Source organism: Monomorium pharaonis, chromosome 7 (genome assembly GCF_013373865.1).
Source record: "Monomorium pharaonis isolate MP-MQ-018 chromosome 7, ASM1337386v2, whole genome shotgun sequence".
In the NCBI taxonomy this organism is placed as follows: domain Eukaryota; kingdom Metazoa; phylum Arthropoda; class Insecta; order Hymenoptera; family Formicidae; genus Monomorium; species Monomorium pharaonis.
Genome location: NC_050473.1, coordinates 10,090,178 through 10,115,818, shown reverse-complemented (window position 1 = coordinate 10,115,818; position 25,641 = coordinate 10,090,178). Strand labels below are relative to the sequence as shown.

Sequence of the window (25,641 nt, the reverse complement as noted above, 5' to 3'; positions counted from 1 at the left end):
TGGAAAATGTTATCTGTGTGTTAGATACCGAACTTTACATTTAATACGCGCTGGACACTCGAGTAATTCCGCGAATTGAATCGACTGATAATCGTCATGCCCGAACGCATTGGTCCGTGAGGACTCGATTGGTGACATAAAGGCTAATCGGTACGAGAGACCTTTAGAGATTAATTTATCTCGGAGGAAAGCGCGAATAAGAATTGTACCGCTCAATATTTTTTTTTTTCAATACTTTTAATCGTTTTCGAGCAGACGCTGTCGTAAAGGTTGCAAATATGCGTGTCGCATTAAATATAATTTCCGTCGTTATCAGTGAAATCCTACCAATCCTGCGAGGTTTTGTTAATCCTAGCAGGACCTTAAGACAGTTTATTGGATGCTTTGGAAATATCATTACAATTAAGGGTCTTGCACATGCAGGCACCTAGGTATTTCATATCTCGAAACAACTCCATGTTTCACGTCTTCTAATTGCTTTTATGATAAAATCACCTTTATATCTCCAAGGAAAATAACGCAGTACGCTCGTTACGCTACGTTTTTTTTACTCTCTTGCGATACTTCTCGGATTACGCCTCGTTAATAGAAGAGGAGTATATTGTTGAGCATCCGAAAAAGGCAAGATCGAAGATGTCGTCCACGACGGGATGCAATGGTACGGATCGGTGAAAGTCCTTTAAAAGGCCGACGTGAAAGCCAGCAGTTAATTAATATTTTTTCTTAATACGGCTTTTATTTATTTCATGTGTTTGTCGACGTAATCATCGGGTGATAAATGACCATTTGGAGAAGTGCGTGCGTCATGTCATCGACGGGTAGGGTCGTTTGCATTCGAAACAGCGGGAACTTTCCAACGTAATTGCAAACGTCGGGGAAAAGACATGAAATGTTGTTGCGCAACACTTCACGGTTTGCTAACAAATTTTTGCCTACCGCCGCGCCGGTTCCGCGATTTGAGATCCAAATATCACTGCACCTGCTGATAACGCTTTTATGCCTGATCTGTTTTTGCAGAAAAAAAAAATCGCAGGTCACCGCTGGTTTTCTGCATTTACTTTCACCGCGTTCGTTTCCAGATTCGTTACGGTTGCAGAAATTGCCGCGATAACTTATTATTAATGTTCAAACGGTAGTTAAGTATATATTAACAGGTGGCAACTCATTACATAGCCGTAGCTATTGTGCATAATATCGTGTTATTTAAAGTTGAAAAATATTCTAATCTGGAGCTTGGAAAAGTTGAAGTAAAATTGAATCAAATTAAGCATGAAATTGCATAATTAAAAAGAAGATTGATAAAAATTACAAAAACGAATAGAAGGTCTAAAGTTTCCTCTGGATAAAGTCTCTTTTGCTTCTGTAGTATTTATAAAAAAATACAAGGCATTAGAAATCAGGTGTGTAAATTAGAATAAATTTTAATTACAAAAATATATGTAATATACACGGAGAGAATTTTCTCTTAAAATTTACCCTCAAAATCTGATAATTGTGAGATAATGCGTTACCTGGAGGAATTTTACTGTACCTTTTAGTAAAATTTACTAAAAGTATAGTTTATTATGCTTTTAGTACAGTTTACTAAGAGAATAGTAAATTTTACTAAAAAATATAGCAAAATTCCTCGAGGTTATATATTATTCCATAATTAGAGTTTGACAGTAAATTTTAAAGAGAAAATTTTCTCCGTGTGGAAATTTGGAAATTTATATTTTATCTCTACAAGGAAACGTAATTGTAAAGCTACGAAAAATCACGGATATACTGGAATATCTTATCGAATAAACATTATTGTCAAAATTCGTGCACAATTTAACGCAACAATGTAAGCACCTATCAATTCAAATTAGGATTCGTACTTACACGCTTGCCGGATAACGTATCCGATCGCATCGTATATCGATCGATAATTAATACGAATTATTATTCGCGTTGCAAGCACGTGCGCTCGTAAATCCCCAGTTTACATGCTGACGATCGGAGCAACGCGAGAGCTCTCGTCGTCGATGTTCATCCGTACCCACCGCGGTAACAGGTCCAGGGCGGAGAGATCTTGGTCGAGCCCGACGTTAATGCATTAGCGGATCGCGGAGGGAACACGGGTAGTAGTCGATTAGAAGACTATTCTAACTATATATATACGCATTCGCACCGTGTTCCACGCATGCGGATTGCCGGCGGGCCTCATTAACGAGGTTTCACATTATCGGCGCGTCGTCGAAGCTTCTGAAGAGCTCGCGTTTAGATCCCCTGACACGAGGCTGTATCACGATCGCCTGCGGATTCGTATCAAGTGACTGATACCGTCGCTGACGATGAAAGCCTTCGCGATTTAATAATTGACTGATGGATGGAGGAGCGATGACTGGCACGCGCTGTTTATCGAGCTGAAGATAAATCTATCTGCTAAACCAGTTTTTATAATCTTACAATGAAACCGAATATCAAGTTTTCTTACCAGCGCAATTTTCGTTTGCGATTGTATTTAACCGAGAGACCTGATGTAGCGTTTTAAAATCTCTCAAAATTGTATTTCACATAAAGCAACAACTGCAAAAGAAATCAACTGTCCGTGTCAAGGTGTAGCTGTTTATTAACGAATAAATACCTGCCGTATTCTTTCGCGTGACATTGCTCCGAATCGGAGCACTTCCAACGTCTCTGTTTTCCGAGTTAACAAAATTAGTATCCGTCACGGATAAAAGTCGCGGTGTCTGAGAGTTTTTTTTTTTTGCGTCGCTCGATTCCCACTATGTTTTGCGCTCGAGGACTCGGAATTACCAGTAACGAGGAGGGAGATGTTGAAAAAAAAGGATCATCCGGCACGGCTCTGCATTTCGTTGCCGTTAATGTCATCTCCGTGGAAGGCCGTGACGCCGAGACCCAACGTAGATTAGCGTCGCAGGGTGCGGGTCTCAGTACGGCGAGCCTTTGTCCTCCGGTAGCAAGAAGTAGATCGTCACGTCACCCCGAGGCGTCCTCACGATCTCGCGGTGCCGGATAAGCTGCGTCGCGGCCAGTCCGTACATCAGGGTGGGAATACCTGGTTTGGACGAACACAGGCGTAAGGAGGCAAGAAATTAGAAAGGGGGAGAGAGGGGAATTCGATCGAGTCGTCGCATTGCTGAACCCGTTCGCCGTGGCTAATTCCAGATCACGGTAGAGCACTCAATGAGAGACGAGACGTTGGCCGTGGAAGGACAACGCCTCGCCGTGCTCCGTCCGTCCCACGTTTCCCCCTCGGACGTCGGAAGTTAAGCCAAATAAGACCGCCTGGCGATACGCGCGGTTTCTGCTGAAACGCCTTGTTCCGATCGTTGCTTTAGATACGGACCGACTTCGATTAATCAAGCAGCGGTAGCTGCCAATTTACAGGGTGTCCCGAGTCTTTGCGGTGAAGGACTTTCTTGGCAAATTTCCAGCATTTATCGATACTTTTTTTCCCTTTTTAACAGCAATGCTACCGTAATTTGTTATATTAAAAATTTTGCGCTCGAATTGAGATTCTGAAAAAAAAAAAAAAAATTTTCCCAGGCAGTTAAACTAAATTTAATTAGAATGAATTCCGAGGGATTTAACGAGCAAAAAATCATTAAAATGTTTCTGTATGTTTTAGTTAAAGCAATAACCCTTAGATTCCAAAGTGCTTAAGGGATCTCATTAAAGTTAGTATCGAGGATTTCGTGACATCTTGCGTTCGCGATAATTATAGAATATACGAGCTCGCTGGTTTATCGCGCCGGACCGGCGCGTAAATGAACAAGGCCGCGCGCGCGCGCGCGCACCTTTTCTTCACGAGCGTTAATACCGCGCGGACCCACCAAGGTTCAATATCTTGATCGCCTTGAAGAATCTGTCCTCGCCGCTGAGATCCTGCGCCGGCCGCCTGCTGCAGTGATACTTGATGTACGGGAAGCAGCCGGTCCTAAGTACGTGGTAATTGCTGCCGCCCGCCGGCCAATTGAAGTGTGACATTCCCCGCTGATCGTTCACAACGTCGGCGTACCGGACGAAGTACGAGGTCCAGGGGGGCTCGTCGGCTTGCAATAGGTAGCTCGTTAAGACCTACGTTGCACAGAGAGATAGTTACCGCAATCACGTCGGGCGACTTTGTGCACATTGACTGATCGAGGAAATATCCTGGGGGATCATCGCGAGCACGCGGGACAAAGTCGCGGCCGTTACGTCCCGTTACGACGACGTCTCTCTCTCTCTCTCTCTCTCTCTCTCTTCCACGGCACGTCGGCTCGTTAACACCGCCGTCAACCGGCTGGCCCTTCCGGCTTTCCCGTGTGTATAGAAGAAATTAACCCGTCGCAATATGAAGGTATCAAACGCCGGTGGGATTTTAAGAATCTGAGCACGCCACTCGGAAACGAGCCAGCCACTCGCTATAATGTCGTTTCTCAACGCGCGATCATATTACTTGTATATTTGCCGTTTCACGTTACCGCAGGATTAAATTGCACCGGCGGGAGTGACTTTGCACCTATGTAGTAAAGCAAATGGGATTCTGAGATTTTAGCCGATGTTTAAGAAGAAACAAAAGACAGAATCGTGGATCACTCTCCGCGAAGATTCGGAGTTTACGTGAGCATAATATTTACAATAAAAATAGCTTCTGAGTAAGTATAATAATAGTGAACGAAGAGTTTACATCTGACAAACATTTGTCTGTGAATTGTAGAATTTTATCCTCGACATGCAAATACTGGCTCGAAACCAGCAGGAATTGGTCATCTTTTTTCTACGTATCTTACGTCGCAAGTTTGGTTCAAGTTCGAAATGAACAGAACACTTGGCGGGTAACTTGCAATTTGTGGAATCAGTAGAACGCACAATAGATTCAAAATCAAGACTCTTAGGGTTCTGCTCGACTTGGGAAGATTCTCCAGTTTATCAGGGCCGTGCGATCGCGTGATGCCGCGCGGGAATGGAAACACGCCAAGTGTAACACGAGCGTATGTATATTGTTACGTAAGAAAGTGTCCGGGGAAAGTGCGCGCGGTCCCCTGAGAAAAGATCTCCTTCGGGCTGATAAAAAAAAAAAACACACAAGGCACGAGATAATCAGGGGAGCGGCCGGCTTAATTCATGAGAAATCGAGAGGCACACTAACCTCTGACGCCAACGGTTTCCTCTTCTTCTGGAATATCCTCGTCCAGAGATTAGCATATCTCGTAGCGAACAGCGCTCTTCGTTCGATGCGCGAGTTGACGATTATTATCCGTGATTGCATCTCACTGATCAATCCCGCCAAATCTCAGTTGATCTTGATTTTACAAACAGATCTTGCAAAAATTCATTTCTTATTAGCTACATTAGTATTAAATAAAATATGCTTGGGCTGTAATATAATATCCTCCTTTCTTCTAAAAATTATGAATATTATAGGAAATATTTTCGTTAAAATATTTTCATCAAAAACACTGACGTACGAGAGCTGTGACAACAATTAAAAATTAAACCCGAAGTCTACAAGAAAATTCCCTTTTATGAGACATTTTTCTGTAATACAGTTAAAAGGCTGAACGATGTGCAAGGTAATTAAAGGTAAAGGGACTTGAGATTAATTAGGCTCTATAAAATTTGAATGAAAAATTACGCGAAATATTAAGTCGCGAGGAGAAGAATGACTAAAAAATTTGTCATCGAATAAAAAACAAGCACTCACGTCAGCCTATACTGAGGGCATGCGTTTATAATGAAAAGAAGGCGGCGGTGCTTCGAGACGAGATTCTGTCGCATAAATAGATGATGATAGAAGTAATCGCGCCGTACGCAATACTATCGCCTATCGGCCCGCGGGGCAGAAATTCGTCGCGGTACGTGTCGCGTTCTACCTTTCTAAAATAAACGCGCGACAAGAGAGTCGCTCAAAATGTCAAGGTTAACGAGGTTCAGTACGATCGCACGGTGGAAGCGATCGTGTCCCGCGGTGTAACGTTAGCGTTTCTGTCTTTTACGCGTGTTCGCGTCACGGCGGGAATGAGTAACAACGTAATTGATGACGCGCGCGCGTCAACTTTTGCACATCAGCGCGCGTAATTTCGCCGCTATGCGGTTCTGATTGCTTCATCGAGGTAGTCGCGAGGTATTCCGGGGATGTATACTTCGAGCGAGGTTGAGTAATTGTATGAAGTCGAAATTACCAGTTGACGCCTCGACGCGCGGTTATTTAACGCGATTTCGCATTTGTTTGGATGAAGCGTTTGTTTTTGTTCCCGATATTCATTGACAATTGTTGTCAGCGAAGAAATACCGATCGTATCACGGAACGTTGCTCCGTAACTGCAAAGTTCATTTTCTCTACGCACCGCCGTTCTCTAATTCTTTAATTATAAGTGGCAATAGAAAGTAGATACATACTGATAATGGTACAGTCAGACAATTGTAATCATACAGACCGAATCTCGCGCTCTTATTCGCATTGCAATAATGCGATAATGTTCTGGTTTAATTCTTTCTTATTTTTATAATAGCATTCGAAGAGAATCGCATTTCTTCCATTAAACAATTTAAAACCAACTCTAAGCGCATTCGTGGCACTTAATTGATACTTCCGCTGTAGATATCAATCAGAAAAGTAGTTCACGCCTGCAATTAGTTTTTATCTATATCTTATCTTCCTCATTGTTAATTCTAGGAGTAGTATGATAAATATTTGTGTAGGAAAAAATGGGGAAAGTCTCGCTAAGATTTCTAAGATTCACTTTAAAATCTGGCGTATTAATACCACACTGGTGTGCTCACTCTTTCACGCGTGCGCGAGACTTTCGTGTTGGCGAATAGATGGCTGCAGTCATTGGGTCAGTCGATGCTGCCTGCTTGAGGAGTTCCAAGCTGTACTTCACCCGGCACGAACTTCACCAAACCAGCACTCAATGCAGTGCGCGCACGTCTTCTCGCGCGTGTTCGACGCGTATGATTATTTTTTTTCCCCGCGATCGAATCAAAAGAGAAAGAGACTAAGATAAAGTATTATGCAACATGTGCTAGTGTAGTGGCACAATCGACGCGACGCTAAACTTCACGAGCGCCGTCGTCGTTCAGTATCGATTCCGTATGGCGGTCTTTTTGAATCGTTTTCTTCGTGTTTAATCGAGCGTTTGGAACTTTCGTGCACGAGGGAAGATTGTAACCGTGTGAAGTGAGAGTAAAGTGTTATAAAATCAATGTAATTCAATTTATTTATGTAAAGAAACCTAACATCGTTATATATTTTTCAATTTAGCACGTATTATGTTTTTTCTTTAAGAAATAAATGTAAAAATCAGAATAAAATATCACGGTGTCTAAATTAGAATTTGTAAAAATCTTGAAACACCCTGCGTTGTAGAAATGGAAATTGATCTTGCGCAATGCGCGAGCCTTTGCTTCGTTTGAAGGACTCTTCTTTACATTTTAATTATACTGTACATGGTTTGCATAGAAAAGATTAAAACGCAAGTCAAAGTTACGATGACCCGAGCTAATTTGTAGCCGTCTGTTTTATGTGCCATTGTTATCCTATCCCATAACTTTCGCGCGGCAGGCGTGGCAGCCCTCGCCAAAGCATTCCCTTCAATAGTCCAATAATAGACCATTAGGAAACGCGGATGAGAAATCCCTTCTAAGCACTTCCAGGTGGTAAATATACCGGTCGCGGCCTCGTGGCATGGGGTCAGACTGTCAAGCAGCAGCCTTGACGGGCTATCATTCTCGGCGGACTTACGGTACATCTTGTTCTCTCGTCTCCAGCCACGCGGGCTCTTTTCCTCGCTCGCGCCACGAAGACGCGTGTTCTCTTCCCCGAGGGTGGCATAATTATTTTGACAAATCATAAATCGCGAATAATAACGATGAAAAATGTTGCGTGCTTCTCCATCGAAAATAAAGTTTCTGACTTTTTTTAACTTTAACTCTACACACTGGAAAAAAATTACTAGATTGGAATAAATATTTTTTCAAAGTATTGTAAAAAATAAATAATATTTATTTCAAATAAGATATTATTTTCTATAATTTAGAAAATGTATTATACATTTTCTAGATTTATAAAAAGCTTGGTACTATTTGAAAAAGTATTTTCAATCTAGTAAATTTTCTTTCAGTATACATTACAATGAGAAAAACATTTCGCAAAATTTAATTTCGACATTCTCTATTTATAACTTTATAATTATATCTATAAACTTTGTCGACATTTATTTCTATAATTTCATTATATTTGTTACGTTTAGAAATAGATTGCGATTGCTCCCAACGTATTCGGAGGCTACATGGCATGCATAATAATTTCATCATTTACTTGGACTTTTCTTTTCTCTCAACGGGGATAATGATGTTGCTTTTCGTCGCCGGAACAGCTATCGATTTGGAGTGAACTAGTTTACGCGATTGCACATATGTATCTGAAGGTCGAAGCGTGCCTGGCCGACAATGCCAGCGTTGCACTTCCGCTGGTGTGATTTATCGTGTCTATCACCGCCCGATTTACGCGTGACACGCTTAGCCAAGCAATTCGGGGTAACGCGCTCACGTCGCACGACCCAGTTAGCAACGGGGTGTTTCTAAAACAATCAACGAGACATTTAACAAATGATAAATCTCGTTCATTTAGTTGTGCCGTTCGGAAATGGCAGAATAGCCGCGACCTGGAGAACGGCCGCTTCACGTAACAATCTTCTCGATGCATTATGCCCCCGTTATGATACGGACAGCATTGTGAATCGTTATCTTCGATGTACCTCTTTATGCACAGTGCCTTTGTAGGCACACGCACCGTATCACTTTCATCGAGATTTTTTTATTCAGCTCGCGAAACTATGTCACGAGAATAATTATTCGTAAAAGTCGTATCATATTTCTGAAGCTATCGCGCACACCATTTCCCTCGGTGAACGAATTTTATTCGCTTTTGCTTCGACAAGACGATTACTTCCACGTGAACGTGCTATAAATATTTAAGAATTCAAACACACACACACACACACACACACACACACAGTAGAAATGTTATCAACATCGTAGAGATCCCGAGTATACCCGTAATTCGAGTCGGAACGAGAATATCGTTACGTAAAAGTGGCGATAGAGCCACTTTAAATGAAACTACCTCGAATCGACGATAGCATCGTCGAGACGTCGCGTCGCTCTCGTTCCGTTTCTCTGAATGTGAGCGAATGCCATCCCGATGGCCATAACGCGGGGCGAGGAAGGGCGAATCCGGTCGGACTATTCGCGCGGAGAGTCTTATCATTCCGCGCTCAGGATTCCCGTTCGTCGCCGCGAACGAACGATCGCGCTCCGAAACCCGCGCTCTCCGGTTGCCACGCCTAGGCGTCGTTTTCGCATACCGTCGCGACTTATACAGCACCCTATAAATTACGGCGATATCTCATTAACATCCACGTGTTTATTATAGCAGCGCCACGCCACGCTGTTAACGTAAACGGGCGTCGACGGGTGGGTCTCGCTTGATTTTAACAAAGAGTTTTTCCCGACATTCCCGTTGTCGGGGCAGCGAATTAACGTTAGGATTTTTCCCCAGGAAAGAGAAAAATTTTACATCGCTGAGGATTTAACATAATAAATGAGCTTCCACGTTATATATCCTTCGTAAAGATAAATAAATATTCAGAGGCAGAAGCATGCGTTCGATAGCACGAGCGGGTAATATCGGCGATGACACAACCGCGCGCCAAGTAGAAAAGGACGACTCTGGGCGGACGGGATCGCGCGAAGACGCCGTCACCATCAAATTGGATTACGTCGCCGTCGCCGTCCAATCCGCGAGAGAAAGAGAGAGAGAGAGAGAGAGACGCGCAGGAAGCGATGCCCCTGCCGACGGCGGGCAGCTGCGTTTACATCGCGCTTAATCGACTAGAACGTCATAAAGGCAGCGGCTTTTCTCCACCGGAGATTCATTATCAGGCGACGCGTTCGCGAAGACGGGCGGAATGTAATGTATTCGCGTACCGGACGTTTCAAAGGTGCGAAAACCACGCTCTCGCGCGGATTAAATCGCGCGCGCGCGGGGTTCCGGAATTAATAATCTCTGACGCGGGTATTGTTGGCGCAGCCTGGCGAAATACAAAGTCAAAGTTGGAAAAAAACTTTTCCAACGTTCTCTTATTATTATTAAAAAAAAAATTGTATTAGCCATCATTTCAGAGAGTTTCCGTTGTTTCGTCCCTTGGTTCTCAAAGGGAGTCTGCTACATTTAAAACATCTTGTATATATAGTTATGCATTTGACACCTTTGACGTAGACTGCTATTCAATCAGCGTGCCTGCGGTGGACGAGGAAGCGCGAGCGGAATTTCCCGCCGCAATAACCGTACGTCAAAGCGTAACTTTTTTATCCCACGTCCCACGGCGACGTCCAAACTCTCCTTGCCACGGTGTGTTTTCAATAAATGATCTCTCTTCCATGCACGCGCGGGATATATAATATCCTACGGTAATACAATTTTTTTCCTCTCGACGCCTTCTCGTCAACTTCCACCTGAAACTGCCGATACGATGTTCATATTCCATATTACACGCGCGCCTTTTACGCACGCGACTCGCACCTGCGTATATACATGTAATCTTCGCGCTTACACACGAGGCTCGCAAGATGGAACGTGAGATGCACGCGGACAGAACGTGTGTGTGTGTGTGTGTGCGTGTGTGCCGGCTATATTTTCGACGCGAGTCCTACGATTTCCGCGAGATAAATGATGTAACGGCCGTTCGCCGTCGCGTCCTGTCGCGTCTCGGTGACGGTGCCCGCTCCTTCGTTATGCGCGACGCACGTGTAATCACGCGGATTTTTCCGCCGGTCGCGAATGAACGCATATACGACGACCTAACGGGACGCCGTAGCGCGCGCGTTGGGCGTCTACTACGCGTAAAACACCCGTAGGATACCCGATCTGTTCCTTTACACGCCGTTTACGTGCGCAAATAAATTAACCGGATATCTATGCAAATCCACGAGTATTACGTGGAGAGCTCTTAACGGTCAAAAGGAGTTAATTGAAAAATCGGGAGGTGCCAATCCAAACGCGCTTTGGCATTCTATCGAATTTGCACTTTATACACTTCAGCGGATTCTATTAGGCGTTAAGTATTTGCCAGAACGACGCCCAAGTGTTTGTGTGTCGCGGAAGTAAGATAAATTTTCTCCGAACTGCGGAGTTTTTAGCTGAGCATTTCTCACGGTTTAGGACGGCGGTTTTGTGTTTGCGGCACTTTCTCCCAAGGGTTCTTTATTCCCGTGTTGTGCTTGCGGGAGAGTTACTCGGCTCGCTCTAAACTCATTTATTATTATCTAACGACTATAAATTAGAATTTCGTTTCCTCGCGCGGTGATTTAACAGTTGCCCGATTCGAAATTGAGAGGGCCGCATTATCATAATCTAATACGCCTTCCGGCTGCACGAAGTAATTTGTGGAGAGGTCGGCCGCGCGATTTCGATCGTTGTGACTGAATACAATGCAAAGGGATAATGCGAGTCTCTATCTCTTCTAGCAGGATTCTTTCTCTTCGAGATATGCAATTTAATAGATCTATGGTCACGTACGCTAATTCTGTACACGTTTAATTTAGCGCGTGCACTTTGACGTTGATCGCGTTACAATTTTCTGCAGCAATTTTTCAAGAGTCTAATTAAAATAAAGAGAGATCCAAAATTATAATTTTAATTCAGACACAATTTTTTGACATATAGTACCGAAGTATAATTTTTTCCCTTGTTAATTAATTAGATTTAAAAAGCCGTTGCCAACACATTTAATTTTCCAGCAGAATTATCCGTTGCTGCTTAACTCACATAGATAAAAAAAAAAACGATTAAGAAAGTTGGAATTAAACAATTCCAACAGTAAGACTTTCTGCAGACTCATCGTTATGTGATATCGAATTAAGGGAGACCCCCTTCTTTCTCTCTCTTTTTTTTTTCGGATAAGTGGAGGGAACAGAGTCGAAGGATAGAAACCGTGCGTTTGCATAATGAAGTTTCTCGCCGAGGACTTAATGGCGATTCTGCTCGTCCGCGGGCGCGCGCAAGCCCTTTTTGCGGGCGTTTGCGGGTTACCGACGATGCGGTTCGCGGTCGAGGCGGGATCCAATGAGAGAACGGTAGGCAGATTCAGTTTCTGCGGCCTCCTGTGCCCGATCCTTATTTCCTTCCTCGGTTTCTCTTTTTCGCGGCGGCGGCGGCGACGGCGACGGTGGGAGTGAGCTGTTATCCTTCGGCTACGTATACCGTTTCCTCAAGTGTTGCCCTCTCGAAAAGAGAACCGCGGCGAGGTCTCGTGAGTCTCCTTCTCTCACGGTGTGCCGTTGCCTTCCGGTCGGCGAACGGCGGAATTATCATTTTATCGATATCGAGAGAGCCCGTCGCCGTCGTTCCGCCGAGTCGGACTCGTCCCGGAGGGTTCGCGTGGGAGAGTCCGCCGCGCTGTAAATATAACCGCCCTCTACGGAAGCGCAAACAATCCGTGCGCTTTTATCAATTTTCGCAATTAAAAGAAAGAAAAAAAAGAAGTTGCTGACCCGTTCGGAGAACTTTAATTTAGAATTGGATACGTCGGGAGTACAGTCCTTGTGTGTAGAAACGAGAGCACGCGTCATGCACCGCCGTTTCAAAGCGCGGGGGAACGGTTTAGTCGGCGATGCGCGATGATATCCTATTGACTCGATGCAATTGCGTTTGGTATATTGAATGTCGATAACAATCGCATTGTTGTTTAGACAATATATCTCACGGTGCCCTTGCCACCGAAGGGAGCAGTATTGATTTGTGTGTGCTGCCCCTTTGACTTAAATTTAATCGTAAAATTGATTAGAATAGAAAACACGGGATTAAAATTGTCAGCACGTACGAATCTCTGATTCGTCGAATTAAAGTGTCCCATTAGGGCAAATTGCAAAACGAAATACGCTTACTCGCGGTAATTTAACAAACGTCGGCTCGATTTAACATTCCGCATAATACGCGAAATATTCGCCGTGCTCGATTCCCACCTCTAAACGCGCGCTTGCGTAATTTAATTAGGATGCCATTTCTCGTGGAATGCATTTCTCCATTATTATCTCCGGCCGCTCGAGCTTTTGTAATATAAATTGACGAATATAGAATTCCAACGAATTGGACAAATGTGTGTCCCGTGTATAATCGCGACAGGTAATTTTCGGATCAATTATTACGTTTAGTAGACGTGTACCATAAGCTAATGGAAATCTAAAATTAGTCGAAAAAGGCATAGACTCCGAGAGTAACAAAGGCAAGTGGAGTTATTTGCGCAATTTTTTTGTGGATTCCACGCTGTTGCTTGGGAGCAACCGTAGGATTGCCGCGGGACTTCTATCTGCTTTGTCCGGTCGGTCGGCCGGGTCTCGAAAAAAGGAGACTCGCAAAATGTCGGTTATTCCGCGGCTAATAAAGACTGCAATCTTCCACGATAGCCTCGAGTTCTGACTGTCTTCCGTTGGCAGGGCGTATTACCGTGGAGAGCACTCTTGGACACCCACCGGCGAAACGCATACATCATGAGGGGATGTATGACGCTCTAAAGAATGGGATGCATCTCTTATCTTGTCGAGAGATCATCGCGTGTAATGCGTGGCTTTCATCTTTGGGCCTCAAATCAGAGGATGAACAGCGCACACGCCTCGCGAAAGAGTCGCGGCGCGTTATCTTCGACGGCGCGCGATGTAGGTGGCACTGAACCGAGAGTGACTCACGTGTAGGTCCGCGAAGGTCTCTCAAACTTTTACCCAACAAGTAACCTCGCACACTTGTGAGCGACATTGTAATGCACATTGTGCGTTAACAATGACGAATTCTAGTTGTTAACCGCGGGCAAAGTCGATCTTGCCTTAGGACAGATGAGGCAAAGACGAATATATGAATTATCGCGTTATTTTTAGATCCGGTCGGAACTAATTAGAGGCCCGTTTCATTCGTTTTACGATTAAGACGGGATTGGACAAGGAATCGAGGTATCGTTCGAAGAGCCATGTGCCGGTGAGGTTTGCGTCACGCAGCTGACACCCTTGAGAGGAGGATGTCGTTGATCCCGGCTCTTTTCGCCATGAAAGACCCGTCGAAGTTACGGTCGCGGGTCCCGTCCACGCGATCTGCAAGCCGCGGCGAATCGGTAACCGCTCGCACGCTCGCCGCACGACGAGTGGACTTTTACGACCGCGAAAGACCGTCGCGCTCGATACGGAGAGTGCCGTTCAATCCGTGGTTTTTGAGGTCAATCCGCGGGAAAATTTGCGGTTCTCACTTTTGCGAACGGAATTGCCGGGCGTGACGCTCGTTTCGGTAGGAAGGGCTCGCCCGCCTATTGTACCAATATAATTTGAAGCAGCAGCGCCGCAAGAACAAGGATCTTCGAGAGAGTTTTCGAGATCTTTGAAGGACTTTTTCTGCTGTTTTGCAACGTTGCACGGGCAAGAAGGCTAAAACATCTAAAAATAGATCTGAGAATGATTTTGTTAGACTATTAAAATTATGTCAAATTGCTTGCTGGAATGAAGCTAAGCTCTTTGCAGAATTCCTCATCGTGCTTGAACGTCCCACGTAATTATTTTCAGATTTGAATCCAACTAACTTTTTAGACACTTCAGCAAAACTGTCTTCCTATGCCGGTGTGAAAAGGATGGAATCTTAGTCGAGGAATTCCATTTTTATAATTAAAAATAATATCGCTGATGGCGGTCCAATTTCTTTTTTACAATACCTGACACTTAAAAAAAAAAATCAGCTTTGCGTAACATCTTTCCACGCTGTGTCGAGTGCAGTAGATCTCGTCGCGAAACTTGATTTGTTTATTTATACTATTTTCCAATTTATAACTATTTTCCAGACTTCACGTGCAATTTAGAGCAGTGCATTTTACGCTCCATTCGTTTCTCTCGGAGGTGCGAAAGATACGTGACGATTGAATCTCCGCGTAGAACGGTCTTCACGAGGCTCTAACGATCGGCTATCGATCGATCGGTTTAAGTGAAAAATATGCTGCGGTAGTGGTCGCGAGGAAAAAGGGACGGCCCTCGGGCCATTGTTCGCGCGTTCGAGCGCGACCAATTCAGATGGCGACCGGGGGAAGGGGCGCGGGTATATGTCTCCGCTTTTGTCTCTCGCCGTCAAGCGCTTCCCGTTACCGGCAAAACAGCCGGCTCGCGAAGATCTCATCCGGCATGGATTATCGCGGCGATATCGTCGGGCGATTCCCGCGTGAGAGAGATTTTGTTCGCAAAACGGGAATCGACGAGGCGAACCTTCTCTCCTCTTTCTCTCCCTCTCCCGCGAGACGCCCGCCGGACGGATGCTTCCGTCCGCCGCCGCCGCCGAGAAAGCGGGGGATAAACGAGAAAAAGAGAAGAGATCTCCATCGTGCGCGGAGCCATCGCTTTATGCCGCCGGATCCCGCCGCGCCGGTGGATTCGCACCGGACGAACGAGGCCATAAACTCGCGGTTACTCCGTGCCGTATCCTCTCGCCGACGACGAAAACGCTGCGCCGGCCGGGAGATAGCCGGAGGAAGCGTAATTGCGCTTAATCGCCGAGCTCGCGGAGGCTCCACGGGACCCTCGCCGCAAAACAAATTCGCCAACGGATCCTCGTAACTTCGAGACTCCCGCTTCTCAAGGACGATTACGCACGCTGCGAAATTGCGAGAAAATATTAGGCTTATTTTTGTATTTTTTTTTTTTTAATCGGAGATATGTCGGATCGAAAATATGCGTTCCGCGGTGACTTGCCTATCCATTGATCTTCGTCTCGGCATAATCAATTTTTGAAATATCTTTTTCGGTCAAATTTGTTACAATTTTTATCATTTTTGCTAGTATATTGTTTGACAAAATATTATGTATTAGTTTGCGGCAAGAGAGACAGAGAGAAAGAGAGGATTAGAAATAGATTGTAACGAAAAAGGTTTTTCCCTTTCCACGTACATTTTCGCATTATAATTTCTCGATAATTTGTTCAATAAGTTTTTTTTTGTGAGACATTTTGAATCATGACGTAGGTAATCCGTTATATCTCGGTGCCACGATGGCGGTTTATCGCATCGCGGCGTCTCATTACGACGAGTTTCATTATGATTTAAGCGTAAATCGCGAATTCAGGTCAGACGCGTAATTCCGCGAGAATTGCGAGGAACAATTGGACTGGGTCTTAACAGCTGTCCGATTGGCAGATGCGGGAGCTTGAATTCATTTAAGGACAATGATTACAAAAAAGGATAATCCGAGGATAATAAATCTCGATTAAAGTGATTCTGACTATAAAAAAGAACCGAGCTTTCATTGTATTACATCGTATCGCATATATCTTTTATTTGATATAATTAAATGCTTTAAAATAAAATAGTTTTTTAATTAACTATAACTAGTACAATGTCTAATAAAAATTTATACAGAATATTGCTAATTAATTTAAAGGAATCAAAAAACTTTTCTCTTTCTCTTTCGTCTCAATAATATTTTTAAATATCTTTTTTAATTAAACAAATTATTCGTTCGCGTGTAACTTTCTTTTTCACCGAACTGATTCCACAAATCTGGAATGTTCAACAATATTGTTTCCACGGTCGCGCAAGTGCCGGCGAAATGCATATTGGGAGACACGTATTGTACGAATGGTGGTGCATATGCGTTTGAAACTGGTTTGCCGTTCGTGCCGGCGTTCAACGGTGCCTTTAAAGAAAATGGAAAGGTGGGTCGTGATCGCGGTTAGACTATTTCCCTTCACATGTACCTACGTACGCTCGAGGAAACTGCGTGTCACGCGGCATGACGTGACGACGACTTTATCACGGGAGACGGTATCGCAAGACCAATCGTGCACTCGACAATTGTTGCTAAATCTTTCTGGATGTATTTAGCACTATGAAATAAAATGTGTATTTAAATGTGAACGCGGTACGCACAGAATTTATGGAGATTTAAATATAATGTTAAATATCATTTGTAGCAGGAATTATTCTTTGTCCTAGAATTTAAAAAACGAGAGAAACGAATTAATAATACGGAGTTATTCGTTTAGGTATCGAATCGGATACCTTTTGTCATCTGTGGTATCCGAGAGATTAATGCAAAATAAATACCTGTTCGTGTGTAAATAAATGTTTTTATAAAATTATATAATAAAATTTATATTGATTACATTTATATGAAAAATGTAGCAAAAACTGATATAAATAAATAGATTCATTTTTGTAATTAAAAAAATATTGTCAAAAATTATTGATTGATTACTTAAATTTTACTTGTTTTGCACTAAGAGAAAAATATCGAAGTTTTGAGAACCAAATATTTCTTATAACGTCTTCTTCGATACTTATTTGTTACAAAAAAAGTATATTTGTAAAAACAAAATATATATTTCTAGAAAACGCATCTTATTTTTCTTATTAATTGGCTTATTTCTTAGAAATAAAATTTTTGGAGTAAAATATACAATATTTCCCATAAAAAAATTGTAATTGTTTTTCTCTAATAAATGATTTATTTAAATAGGGCGAATTAAATGTTTTATTTCTAGTAAATAAATTATTTATTTTTACGCACACTGAATGTTATCTCTTTAAATAAGGTATATTTTACAGAAATATATTTCAGAAGTATACGTCACAGAATATTTTACCTAAATGTATATTTTGTTTTTACAAATAAATTTTTTTATAACAAATAAATATCAAAGAAAACGTCACAAGAAATATTTGCTTCTCAATACTTTGACATTTTTCTCTCAGTGTGTTAAGATGGTTTCGAGACGAATAAAGTACTATGTTGTAGAGAATATCTTCGAGTGGAATGACACATTTTATATACTTAAAAATACTACGTTTAAAATTATAAGAACGCTCTGCTAATAGGCTACTTTATACTCGCGCTCGAAATATAACCAAAGCGATTCGTAAGATGTTCCGAGCCCGCGGCTAATAAGCGGCGATCCTCTTTTCGTGAATTATGTTCCTGGTAGGAGCCTGGCGGATTCCCGGAGCAACTTGCACCGTGGAGAAGACATCTTGTAAAAGGGGGTTTCTCATTAACCGAGCCCGTTCAAGTATCGGATCCGAATCCGGTTTTCACGGCGTAAGACGCGCGCTACGAATCGGTAGACACCCAACGCACACCTATCGATAGACGGGCGCGCGTACGCGTGTGCTGGTGAACCAGAATATCGGTCTCATTTACCGAGCGCACGCATGAGCGTTGCGAATCGGCAACACGTTCGTCGACAATGGTCGCGAAACGCTGTGGGCCGCGAACGCGAGCGGCCGTAAAACGAAGTTATATATGCAAATCACGCTCACGTTCTAGCAACTTGGTTAATTCCAACTTCCCGCGGCCGCCGATCAGGAAATTGGTAAATACGATCAAACTCCATACGGTCAAATCTAAATAATAATTAATTCCGACATGTAAATGGAATATTACTATTTGTACGGCTACATGCGAACATTAATACTATTAATTAATTCTCGTGATTTGTCCCGCTGTACTTCGTACGTTTTATTTGCCTAACTTTATCTGTCTAGGCAAGAATAATTCGTCATATTGCTCACGTAAATAAATCTTGAAATTAATTATCACCTGGACTCGCAATATATCCTCCTGTCGTTGGCTCTTCATTAAACTGTGACCCCTGGCGTCGGCAAGCGAGCTTTTTAAATTTGATTTAGGTACGCTGGTGTTACCAAGTCGGGTTTTTGGGCAAAAACCAACGGGATAATTCGAATTCATGTCCATGATAAATTCTACAGCTGAAAATCCGCTTCGGACTATCTAGCAGGTGCAAACCGGTCTTCGGATCTTTATAGTATGCAACGGCTGCGGGATAGTCCGGTATACCGCGAATGAAGGTTTCGCTCTCACGTCTATGAAGGGCAGAGCAGCCGCTGGTGGCGCACAATGGACACGTTCACGCGTTTTCGCGTGTCCGCGTGCACATCCTCGGACGTGACGCGGCGCAGTGGTGGTCGTTAATAAACGCACAGCTGGTGCCCGTTCCGCGAGCTATGCGTATCGCATGAGTACGTACCTAAGCGGCGTAAGAGGGTATCTAATATCTTCTCTCTCTCTCTCTCTCTTTCTCGTTCTGTCTCGCGGGCGCGAACGGCCAGGCGCAGCGTAAGCACGCGACGATCCCAATACCTTCGTTCCTACATCATTAACGAGCCCGGGCCCGGGCAGATATCCGGTGTGTAACGATTGGCGGGATCCATAAATCGATCATTTAATTGCGCTCCCGCCGGGAAGAGTGCAGCTTCACCAAGCCCGCGGTCGCCATCGTTCGTTCGCGGCCGCGCCGACCGTTATACTCGCGCGGCTTTGCCCGCGGTCCCGGGCACGGCGAGAAGATCGATGGCAGCGAGACGATTGACTTGAATGGATCCGCGCGAGAGCCCGTTAAATCGCGAAGAAGATCGCCGGGAGATCCGATCGCCGGCTGCCGCGGCGAAGACGCGGAAGTCGGGGATGTGATGAGCGCGGCTGATTATCGCCTCGAATCTGCCCCGTGACGGCGCAACTTCGGACGGAAGCGGCGGGCTGACGCTCATCCGCGTCCAACGCGCCGATTAATTCGAGGGATTAGGATAGAGTTGCCGAATGCGCACGCTATTTGAATGCCATTATATTTCCCTTGTTATTGATTTGTATATGTTGAAAACTGTAGTTTGACATTTCAGGTACCTATTGCAATATTTAATCTTTCGTCAATAACAATTAAATTAATTTATTGTAAGCCCTTTAGCAGTAAACCTTTTTAGCAGTTGCAAGAAGTTGTCCAATGGGCGTCCTAAATTGTAATAAATTATAAACAATAAAAAATATAAGGTACAATCTGAAAAGACAGATAAATTTCAACAATTTCTTAAACAACAAGAGGTAAACTAATCGATTTGTGGTGGTGATTATCGCGCATCTCAGTTGAATTCATTTTGAAATGGCACTTGCGGAAGTGGCGCGTAATACGGTGGTCTCATCTCCGAATGACTTGTCAAAGGTATTTACCGACACCGAATGAGCTGACTTCCGTCCACGTCAGAGCCGCAAAGTCTTCACATACGATATCGTTACCATGCATGACATTCTCTTACACTGAATTAACTTGCAGACCGGAAGCTATTTAAAGATCATGCAAACGATACGTGGTCAACGGAGTATATCAATCTAAATTAATTGCTGACGAATTTTCCTACAAATCCTACAGATTCAATTTAACGCTTTATTGAAACCCGAGAATTAGCTGAATTGTGCTTCGAAGGTATATCGAGCGTTTCCAAGAAATACCGCGATAACCGCGTCCCACAAAATTGCTTTCAATTTTTAAGTGGTCAGGAGAGAGAGAGAGAAAGAGAGAGAAAAAGATCTCGGATAAAATGTCATTGTAAAATGACCCATAGCCATCGGCTCGCTCATCGGGAAGCATTCAATTTGTCCACGCGGTGGTTTAACCGCGGAACGCGAAGCTGCATCGGTAGAGGGCATCGAGATGCGGGATACTCTCTCTCTCTCTCTCCTTGCGCGAAAATAATTACACGGCTCGCGGTCCGAATAAAATATTCCTCGTACGCCGCCGAGTTTGCGATGCATCTTGCCGGGCGATCTCATCTCCGAATGATTATCGACGCGATCGCCGCCGCGCGCGTACTGTAATTGCGCACGATTATTCTTTCTCTTTCTCTCTCTTTCTTTCTCCTTCTCTCAGAACCCATCCGGGGAGATGTTACGCGGCGGATATCATTCGTCGAAGGAGGCGCCGAGGATGCGCGAATCTATCCGGAAATTCGCGTTCGAGATATTGTATCGAGTCGCAGGCGAATTAAGGCAATTTATAGGCTGGCGCGTATCGAATGGCGAAACATACAAGCCTGCTATTTCGATCGATTATCCGCGCGATGGTTTCATTCCGACGCGCAATTGACATACAGAATAGTTTCACGTTCTCCAGTTCTTGCGCTCGTCTCTAAGGAAATGAGGGGAATCCTTTATTAACAAAAACTGAGTTAATACCCTTAATTCAGTCCTTCTCCGCAATTTTTTGTCGAAACATCTCGGCTAACAAAGTCCTAATTAATTTTCCGAGCAAATACAAACGGATTCTCTTAAAGTCTAAAGATAAGATTTCATTACGTATTAAAAGGAAAAAAAATCAGGAGCGTTTACTCTGTTGTGCATTAGGGTAAGTTAAGGTATGATGGCCATACGGAAAAGATGGCCAATGGCTATAATTTCTCAAATAATTGATAAATAATCTGTTCTCGTAATTATTTTCAAAGATAATAAATATTGACTGTAGTTTATGTGCGTATACTATTCGAAATAACGATATTGTGGATGTCATATCATGTTTTTACTTCTGACTGCCTGTAAAGTTTTTCACGTGTTCATAAAAAATGGTCACAATGTTAAATAAATTACAGTTGCGCTGTCGCAATTAACCTTACCCACGTAACAAAAGTATGTAAATTGTAACGTGTAATTATATTTTTATTTCCCTTTCTGTTTTATAAATGAATACTATGATTGTCTTTCTCTCACAGTTTGGGCAAAATAGCCCATGACATTTCGGGGTAAGTGTTTATGTGCATATTTTATTAAAAAGAAAAACGAGAATGAAGTTGTGTGAACATTTAATATTAAAAATGTTTAAAAATAAAATTAAATATGTGATAATATGTGGCAATAAAACTAAATAAAATGTAAAGTTATACATTTTTTAATTATTCTATAAATGTTAAGTACATAAAAAATGTATAGCCAACTGTTCTATAATACTATGGCCATCTTTTCCTTAAAAGTTGTAAAAGATGGCCAATGTCCATGTTTCAATATTTTGATAATAAAAAATTTTTATGAAGTATTTTCTCTTTAATGTCGATAATTTTACATACTCAAAGTTTCAGTGAAATGATATACCAAACTATATTAAAAATAATAAAAATAAAAGGTATGTTTTTTGCATTTAAAGAAACTATGGCTATCTTATCTGAGTTTATCCTACGCATAATCGCTGATGTTCACATGTTAGCGCGAACCGGTCGGCACACACACGAAACGCATAACCGCACGCAATCCTCCGATTTCGAGAAACGTTCAGTTTTATATTTGTCGAATGCATTCAGACAGGAGAAAAGAGGAGAAGTCGCGCACGATGCTTTATAACTTATTTTTAGAAATGGTAAAAGGACATTATAAATAGATTCCAGTTCGATCTGCGGATAATTTTGGCATGACAAAGCGAGCGATCAGAGAATAAATTGAAATTTAAATTCGTCTTAAAAAAAAAAAGAATTCGTTTGATTTCAGTACGTTCTGCTAAGATGAATTGGCATTAATAATGAATTCGAATAATTTTCCAATAATTTCCAAGTTTTTTTTTGCAAGTTCAATAGTAATTTTTTTTATAAGGATTGCTGGTTGGAGAGTAATCGTCGTCGCCAGTCGCTAAGCTTTCTTCGAATTTGCGCCTTAATCCTATCCATCGTCCAATCCGGTTCTCCCGTCGCTACCGATCGCGTGGATCCTCGCTATGCGTGTCGGCATTCTAGCAATGCAAACATAACAGTCCGCGAAAAAAAATTCGCAAACTAGTTCTCCGCGAGCAGCTTCGTAGCTTGCCAATCTTTATGGGAACGTCATCTACAGTCCTACGCGTTCTTGCGTGGTTCGCGTGCACGAAATACTACTTTTCACCATCGGGAAAAGAAACAAATATTTAAAATATTATTCACTTGATGAGAACTAATTCGGAGATTAAATCGTTGTCCAAGATATTCGACGCAACATTTTTATTATTATATCAACCTCCTTATTATTATAAATGTAGAAATTTTTTATTAAATTAGATAAGGCTAACAAGATATTTTTATTATTAAACGTCATCCTTGATAAAATTTAGCGCTTGTAACGTTTCCTTGTCGTCGCCCACTTCGTTCCTGATTGTACACCGTGGTTCGCGTGATTCTTATGTATGTGGATCGCCAAGAAGTTCCGTTCGCTTGGTTTAGCCTTACGGTAGAACGACGTCCGTTCTCCGACACGGCTATATCGCCCGATTGGAACACGTTCGAGTGAATTTCCGAAGGAGTAATCTCGATCTTCCTAAGGCGAGGGTACAGGTATAGTCGTTCGTTGTTCCTATGCCACGCACCAAATTGTTAGTTAGACGATAAGCAACCGGACCGATTGCCGTGTATTTATTCCGATCATTGGAGCCGCGATCGACGGGGGAAAAGGAGCCCACGTTTCGATTCTACTCTCGGATATTGGCCATTTCAGACGGCAGGAGGAGAGGGAATCAACGGGCTGCTGGGAAGGTTTATCGTACGGAAGGATCACGCGTAGACGTCGTCGTTCGTGACGCTTTATGGATCGTAATGTTCCATTCTCGCGCGAGAGGGACGAACGGACTCGGATATCGTTCGTGAAATTGATGCGCGACTCTCAACCCGTCCCGCTGGAGCGCCTTATTTTTCTCGTGTTTTCGTGGACGTGAAGGTGCGATTGGCAATTTTTCAAGTCTAAATGGAGACAGGTTCCTCCAGAGGCTTCCCTGAAACTCCGAGGATTCACTTGTGGCGAATTTTTGGATACATCCCACCCACGGCGACGTGTTCAGTAAAACTTTATAATACTTGATGAATATTTACCGAGATACAAAATACATTTAGTTTTGTAATACCGCACTGTCTCCTGTTTATTTGAAAATACAAAATACGTTTCGGTCTGCATATTTTACATTTCGCATTCAATAACGGCATATGAAATCAATGTTTTATAATAACATCAAAATAAAGCAGCAAAATGTTATTAACAAAAAGTTGCGTTTCCATTGAATTAATAAGCTAATACGAATGTAAAATAAATAGAACAGAAATGTGTTTCATATATAAGATCTGAAATCTCGCAATATCCTTTATATTTCCAACGAGCGTCGATTCGAGACATCAAACGGCATAGGTTCGCGATATCGGTCCCCGTGCCCTGCCCCTCGTTCCCCGTGCCCGTCTGCGTCAGCATCGGCTATTATTTACAATTGCGAATTGCGCCTTGGGCTTATTACGTTATGTATGTACGTTAATTACCAATTACCTTACGTATAGTGAGCCCACGATGCCGACGACGTGGCGTCATCGTCTGTGAAATCGTCGACTCGAACGCACACGCAGACGGATTGTGCAGCTCTATATGCTAAGGGGGGAAAAAGGGGAGGATGAGAAAGAGGAAGAGAGGCAGAATTATTCACGTGTCCGAGCCTGAGAATCGCGAATCCGCTCTTTATTCCGCTTAATTCGGCCGTTTGTCAGAGAGAAGTCGCGTGCGGCCACAATTAGACGCGATTCTCTCCCCTCTCTCTCCCGTCGTATTCCTCTCGGGGGGGGGGGGGATTTTTCTCGCGGTATTCGCACAGCTCCGATAGTTTCGCGTGTGCACGCGCACACGAGCGTAATATAATTGCGAGAGCCCCGGACGACGTACGCGGCACGGCACGCACGTAGGCTCGCGGAGCAACCTGGGCCGCTCCTGCGACCTGCCCACCACCACCGTCGGTCGGCCGACTGCGATCCCGACTTTTCACCAGCCGAGCAAAGTGCTCGCTAACGCGCACCGGTACTTTGTTAGCGGCCCCGTTAAACCGTCCGCTATTAATTGCGAACGTTTTACTGCAAACGCTGGCGGACACGCCAGTCGGCGGATCTAAAGCGAGCTGCGGCTCGCGGGATAGAGATTACATTTCGGAGATAGAGCCGCGAAATAGCGTAGCGAAACTCCCACGGTTGTATCCTCGATTTCATTTTATTAAATTGAAATGGAAGCCGATTGCTGGGGAAAAATGTGGGGGCAGCTCGTTTTTCTTTGTTTCGTTTATTAGAAAGTATGCAATTTCAATTTTTCTCCTCCGACCGTAAAACTTTTAAAGAGAGAAATGAGAATAATCAATTATGTAATTCTTGTCTCCTGGGTTTCGTGACTCGAGTTAATTTTTTAAACGCACTATTAAAGCGTCGTACGTGGTGATTGTAGAGCAATCCGCGTAACGTACTCGGAGATTTAATGGGAGAAAAAGCACGTCGCGTGCAAGGTGCAGATTTGCATTTAATCGGGTCTGCTGGAACGACAACTCCAACAACTCAAAACGCGATTTTCCTCGGAGGCAGGGCTTCCCCCTATGGTTTCTGTTCCCGCGTCGTAATTTATCGTACATGGAAACGGCGTACGGAGGTAGCAGCACCGCACAGCTTCCCCGTTATTAATCAAGATGCATCGAACGGCTTGGCCGCGTCGTGTTTCCAAAGCTTTGATAAGTTATTGCATTCAATGCTAATCCCGCGCCTGTGTCTGCCGATCGCGCGATCGGTACCGCGCGAGAATTTCAGGAAAGTTTGCCTTCCGCCGCCGTTTCTCGTTCAGCCGATTCTGCGCTGCCGTAGGCAAAGAGAAAAAGAGCAAAGAAATAAAACTGCACACGAGTGATCGGTACTGCGTGAGCCGATGACAAGAGTACACGAATAAGAATTGTAAATGCGTTGTCAAAGGATCGCGCGCTTTCACCGCACGGCCGGCGGTGCAGTTGTTCGGTTAGCATCGGTCTTTGGATTAAGATAAAAATCGCGATTGGTCAATCGTATTTAAAATATT

At 43.4% G+C, this 25,641-nt stretch overlaps 2 protein-coding genes across 8 annotated transcripts in view; one reads left to right on the top strand and one right to left on the bottom strand.

The window, feature by feature from the left end:
* LOC105830331 (cadherin-99C) overlaps positions 1-25,641 on the top strand; it is a 111,157-nt gene that overhangs the window by 20,632 nt on the left and 64,884 nt on the right. The window lies entirely within an intron of this gene.
* Positions 717-25,641, bottom strand: part of LOC105829320 (uncharacterized protein C15orf61 homolog) — a 55,813-nt gene continuing 30,888 nt past the window's right edge. Inside the window, exons 1-4 of one of the 7 annotated variants that reach the window (XM_036289686.1) lie at positions 8,294-9,061; positions 5,123-5,294; positions 3,825-4,068; positions 717-3,046 (exon numbers count right to left, since the gene is read on the bottom strand). In XM_036289686.1, coding sequence (XP_036145579.1) covers positions 2,919-3,046; positions 3,825-4,068; positions 5,123-5,242 — 492 coding nt within the window. In that variant the 5' untranslated portion in view covers positions 5,243-5,294; positions 8,294-9,061 and the 3' untranslated portion in view covers positions 717-2,918. Of the gene's footprint in view, positions 3,047-3,824; positions 4,069-5,122; positions 7,935-8,293; positions 9,062-25,641 lie in introns of those variants that run through there. The other 6 variants (XM_012668062.3, XM_036289683.1, XM_036289684.1 and 3 more) reach the window with 6 other exon arrangements.